The following is a 6,000-nucleotide window of genomic DNA, read 5'->3' as shown; positions in this document are numbered from 1 at the left end:
GCTCTCTTCTTTTGTTTATTCTGTATTTTCGGGAATGATTCCGCGTGGACATGTTGGTATTGTTTACACATTTTGATCAAAATGACCGAACATGTGGGGCAATAAATAAATAATATGCGAATGTGTTGGATAATTATGCTGACGTCCAAAATAGGCTCGGTGTCACGTGATCTACGGCGCATTCATTATTAAATGAGAGGGTTTTGTCACATCGGCCATCCATAATTGGAAAAAAATAAAGAATAAATAGTGGCTAGAATTGGTGAAGTTCCACGGAGGGAGGAGCACTTGAAAGTTGCAGGTAGAGAGAGAGACAGAGAGAGAGAGACAGAGAGAGAGAGAGAGAGACGCGGTCCAATTGATCTTGAGCTTTTTCCCCCCTTTTTTTTCCTTCTGCCACCGTGGGTCACTTATTAAGACGCACACGGAGGCAAAAAAAAAAGGACTTAGAAAGGGCCAGCGGTGATCATTCAGTCACGCGCGTGGAAATTCAAGCAGCATTTCTCCACCGCAGCAGGAAGACACAAAGCCGACTCACACACACACACGGAAGGAAGGGGAGCGAGTCGAACGACTCAGAGAAACAAAACGAAAAAGAAGTTCCTTTTGAGTTTAGGGTGAGTGGAGGGGAGGGGGGTAAAAGCGTGGAATAAAAGTGAGGAATCCACAGTGGGGAAAGATGCCGCGGGTAGTTCCGGACCAGAGGAGCAAGTTTGAGAATGAGGAGTTTTTTCGCAAGTTGAGCAGGGAGTGTGAGGTGAGCGTGCACGGCGTAAATAAACACATAGACACTAACACGACTGGATGATGTTAGATTCGGTTTTACTAAGGCAGAAGCTGGGTAACTACAGTTAGCCTGAAGTTAAAAAAAATAAATAAAAATTAACAGTCAGCATATGCGATTTGACCTTCTTAAAAAAAGTGAGTACACATTAATAAGTACAATTGTATTTATTTGAACCTAAAAGGAACATTTGTGAAAGTTCTTTCCAATCAGTTGCTCGCATTTTCTGTTCATTTGGACCCAAAAGCGCTGTGGTCTTAAATCAAGATCACTATCTTATCTTGGGGGGGAGGTCAATGTTGACTTTGCCGATCAAAAAAAGGCGTACTAGATGCGAACGTCTCTAGATTCCAATGTTTGGTTTCAGATTAAATACACTGGCTTCAGGGACCGACCCCATGAGGAGAGGCAAGCCCGCTTCCAGAACGCCTGCAGAGATGGACGCTCAGAAATAGTAAGTGGCGCTGAACTCAACACAAAGTCACACTATTCTACTAAGTCCAACTGTTGGAAATGCAGAATGCTGCACCAGGAAGTAGACATGTCAATCATGCAAAGTCATCAGGTTTGACACATACTTCCTGCTGTAGTAGCTCAACAAACACTTTGGTGTGTCTGCTTTGGACAAAAGCACGCCCAGACATCAACACACGATAACACGGGCGCATTATGCTCGCAAGTCGCAACACATTGTCTGGGCTGTCATTTTTACTTTATTATAATACGTCTTCTGTCATGTCTCAGTAAACATTCAAGTGCACAAATGAAAAAATATGTCCCAAGTCTTATACAGCTTCAAATAGATTTTCCTGATCTGGAATTAATTGTGAGAGTGTGTGTGTGCGCTACTGTCACTAAACCACATTCATATTTTGCCAACTTCATGTAACAATTCAAGTGACCAAAGTTATCACAGTTATCACAATTAAAATAATAATAATAATAATAAAATAATACAGATATATACAACCCATTGCAAGTACTGAACTGTAATTTTTTTAAATACAAAAAAATCAAAATCGAAACATTCTAAATTGCGAAGAGCAGCAAACAAAATGCATTTTCATCATACAACACCACACAAAATTTAATTAAAAGGGCGGCAATGATGTACTGCATTTAAATAAGAGCAACAGTAACAGTTTGCCCATGCGCAGTGACACCCTTGAGTAATGTGTGTAGTTGTATTCTTGTTGATGGGGATGTGGGGGCGAGGCAGTACTATGGGTGTTTTGACTCGACAGAGCCATGGAGTAGACAGTGTGTGTGCTTTCACATGCCTGAGGAATTTTGAGTACGAAAGTGACCAAAAATAGGTTATTTTTGTTTGTTGGTTTGTATTTTGTTATGATTCCTTATAGACATACGTAGTTGTATTTTTTAGTGACATGACCAACTGTGACTGTATGGTGACCAGTGCAGTGTGTACCCCACCTCTTGACCAGTCAGCTGGTGTGAGCTCCAGGTCACCCACAACCCAGCGAGGGAAACCAGAATAAAAAAATTATCAATAAATGGATGACACGACCAACCTTTTGGCCTACCATGTTCCTAAAAACAAGGATACGACCGTTCTCTACATATGAGCTAATTATCTTTATCGATCCATCCATTTTCTGTACCGCTTCTCCTCACTAGGGTCACAGGCGTGCTGGAGCCTCTCCCAGCTATCATCGGGCAGGAGGCGGGGTACACCCTGAACTGGTTGCCAGCCAATCGCAGGGAACATACAAACAAACAACCATTCACACTCACTTTCACACCTACGGGCAATTTAGAGTCTCCAATTCATGCATGTTTTTGGGATGTGGGAGTAAACCGGAGTGCCCGGAGAAAACCCACGCAGGCACGGAGAGAACATACAAACTCCACACAGGCGGGGCCGGGGATTGAACCCCGGTCCTCAGAACTGTGAGGCTGACTCTCTAACCAGTCGACCACCATGCCGCCTAATTATCTTTACTTAATTCCAAATCCAATTGAGTCCATCTGCACTCTTATAAAAGTCAGAGTCGAGTCATTTGATTATGAGTATTGGCTGACACCGAGTCTGATCCCATACTGAAAATTACATGATCGGCCCGATTTCCAATTATATGACTGGATTGGGACAAGGCTAACACACACACACACACACACACACTGTCATAGTTCTCTTTATAAGTCAAGTCAATTTCTTCCACCAGTTTTAGCGGCGTCATGCATGCGATGTCTTCATCATCTTCTTTGTCTCCTTCTTTTACAGTTCGCCTCTTCTTCTTTCTCCATTTGTTTACTGGAAGAAGCCAAAAAACAACTACCACACTCAGAGGCCCTAAAATACAGGAGTAAAGATAATTAAAATGTGAAATGGTAACTCTAACCTTCTCAAACTGTATTATGGTTTATCAGCAATCATAAACCATTTCATCCCTATGTGTAATCATGTGCTTCATTTCACAAAGGGGAAATGAGCTGATTTCTGCTGTGTCTACAAAGATCCACAAAGCGTACTCTGAAAATGCAGAAAGTGGCCTTTAAATAAGCTTATAACTTTATAACACTCATATTGTATGTTCATTGTGATATGACTGTATGTCACAGTCACTGACATAATTAAAATGAATCTGTTTAAGTCATACCCAGCAGTGTCACCCAAAAAATATTGTTAAGTTAGGTGAAAAGACAAGATGTCAGCATCTCAGCAGGAAGCGAGGGGGACGCATCTAGTTTTACCATCTTGACGTGTCTGTCCATTTACAGTATAAGCCCCATCATTGCTGTGAGAATTGACAGCCACAGTTTTAATAGGTCGACGGCAGCTGTGACATCATGTTGCTGATTTACTGTATCTGTATCTAAAGACCTCCTGCTATTGTCAACTAGCAGATACAATGACACCTCAGCCGGACTCCCAAGGCTTCTTTTTATAGACAGGGCTAACCGACAGAAAACTAATCGACGGTGTAATGATCAATTCAGGTTGGCACGCACTTTATAAATAGATGTCCACCTTCACGGTTGTTCTTCCCTGTGCAGAACAGAAAGTATGTTACAGTATATACGTTAGTACATCACACCAAGTAAATCACTGTCCTCCAGCACACTAGCAATTGAGACATCTAAAAATGTCACAAAACCATCTCGACCCAAACGAATATATAGTTTCCACAATTTGTATTGTACAAATGTAGTTCTCATATCTGTCATACAAGGACATATTAAGGGTTTGTGAAGAAGAATCAATAGATATTTAAGTTCAACAGCCACCTTGGTGTCCAGATAAAGTTGATGCTTTTGAAGTACACCCACTTGCCAATTTATTAGATACACTTACACAACTGAAGTACCGTAATTTCTCGTGTGTAATGTGCACCCATGTATAATACGCATTCGCAAAGTTGACCTCAAAATTCTGGAAAACCCTTCTACCTATGTATAATGCATGTTTACAATGCATGATTTTGCTTCTACCCGTATAATCAAAACATGATCTGTATTATCTGTATTTTGTTAGTTTTTTTCAAAGAATCATTCTGAAGTTAAGAATTTTATTTGAACACGTCATACTTTCTTTTTATTTACTTGCTCTTATTTTGAAATTCAGAGCCCTACTTTTATTTAGTAAATGAGAAAACACACAGTTGTGCTCATATGTTTGATTACCCAGGCAAAATTTGTACGATGGGTACAATTCTTTAAAGAAAACATGAAGGGTCAGACAAAACACATTAAATTTAATTTTAATGGGATTCAAATTAAACTATCAAGCATTTCAGAAAAGCATGATCACTAAACAAAACATAGCCATAAAGAAATTAATGACCGTTGTTGTTCAGTCATCAGGCGTATTTTAAAAAATCAATATTTAAAAAATTCTGCCAGGATACGTAAACTTATGAGCACAACAATTTTATATAAATGCAATCATACGTACCCCTGTCATATTGGAATGAAAGTGTAGGCTACACGTTTTTCATAACCTCTAGGTGGCGGTGGCATATTGGAATTAAAGTCTTCATTTTTTTTCATAACCTCTAGATGGCGGCATGTATAAAATGTGAACGGTTTCCCCCCCCCATTTACCCCTATACCTATGTATAATGTGCAGTATTGACTTGACAATTTTTTGGGGGGGGGGAAATGCGCATTATACACGAGAAATTACGGTACTTCCAATACGATAGGTGCATCAAAAGCTTAAGATAAGACAAACGATAATAAAGGTAATAAAACTCACTTTTAACTGACATTCTCAGGAAGGTCTTCCCTTGTTTGCAGTCGTGTTAGAACTAGATTGTCTTACTGAAAGTTATTTTCTATTTTAAACAATGATATTGCATCACATTGATAATTAATCATATTGTCAAAGTTTGTCAGTGTAAAATAAAAAAAGAGACAATGATATAGATGTACTGCGTGCAACACCCTATAATCTGATAATTACATTTACTATTGTGTTCGAATGATTAAAAAACAAATCTTGTTTCCTTTTGCAATGAAGGGTCTTATTGGTCTTGTCCTGGAAAAAAAAGATTAAGATGTTCATCTTTGTTGTAATAAATGGGCGAATAATTCAAAGTAAATTACCCTCAGCTAGCTCATTAGGAATGAGTTGCCATTTTACCAACTATCGATTTTCATGCTTTGCTGGGCTCCAGTCTTGCCATCTCAATTCCATTTCCCTTCCCCTTTTTGTTGAACTTCTCTTTCTTCCTCCCTCCTGCTGTTGCTCATGTTCCCTCCATTTTTCTTTCTCATCTTTCTGTGTTCCTCCTTCCACCCCTCCTCCTCTTCTCCTTTGTTTGTTTCCCTCCCTCTTTTTTCTCTCACACAGCCTCTCCTTCGCTCCTTTTCTCTCTAGCAGTAGTAGGCAGCAAATTACTGTCAGATGGTTGTAATCCAATACTTCAAATAGGGCAGACATTTGGACTTGGGTGTTCGTAGACTCTTTAAATGCGCACGTGTGCGTGCGCGTATGAAAGAGACAGAGACAGAATCATGGCGTCAATTATTATTTCATTTTGAGAGTTTTCATTAGTTGTTCACTCTATGTTCACCCTCTTGGATTCAGACTTTCTCCCCACCTCCTCACAAACATGACACAGTACATAATTCATACGCATCCAACTAAGATCCAGCCTCAATGACCTTAGTATTGATCTGTCTCAGACACGCACACAGACAACAGACACACACACACCGATGCATAAAAATTTATATTTCCTACTTCATGT

General features: G+C 39.8%; 1 protein-coding gene across 2 annotated transcripts in view; it reads left to right on the top strand.

Annotated features, from left to right (window-relative positions):
- The first annotated feature begins 243 nt into the window (after nt 1–243).
- The window catches only part of cbfb (core-binding factor subunit beta), a 40,414-nt gene continuing 34,657 nt past the window's right edge, over nt 244–6,000 (top strand). The window contains exons 1-2 of one of the 2 annotated variants that reach the window (XM_061773193.1): nt 244–757; nt 1,152–1,238. In XM_061773193.1, coding sequence (XP_061629177.1) covers nt 680–757; nt 1,152–1,238 — 165 coding nt within the window. In that variant the 5' untranslated portion in view covers nt 244–679. The remainder of the gene's footprint in view (nt 758–1,151; nt 1,239–6,000) is intronic. The other variant, XM_061773192.1, reaches the window with a different exon arrangement.

This window comes from Phyllopteryx taeniolatus, chromosome 5 (assembly GCF_024500385.1).
Source record: "Phyllopteryx taeniolatus isolate TA_2022b chromosome 5, UOR_Ptae_1.2, whole genome shotgun sequence".
Lineage (NCBI taxonomy): Eukaryota > Metazoa > Chordata > Actinopteri > Syngnathiformes > Syngnathidae > Phyllopteryx > Phyllopteryx taeniolatus.
The sequence above is the reverse complement of the archived record's forward strand: the minus strand, read 5'-3'. Positions and strand labels throughout refer to the sequence as shown.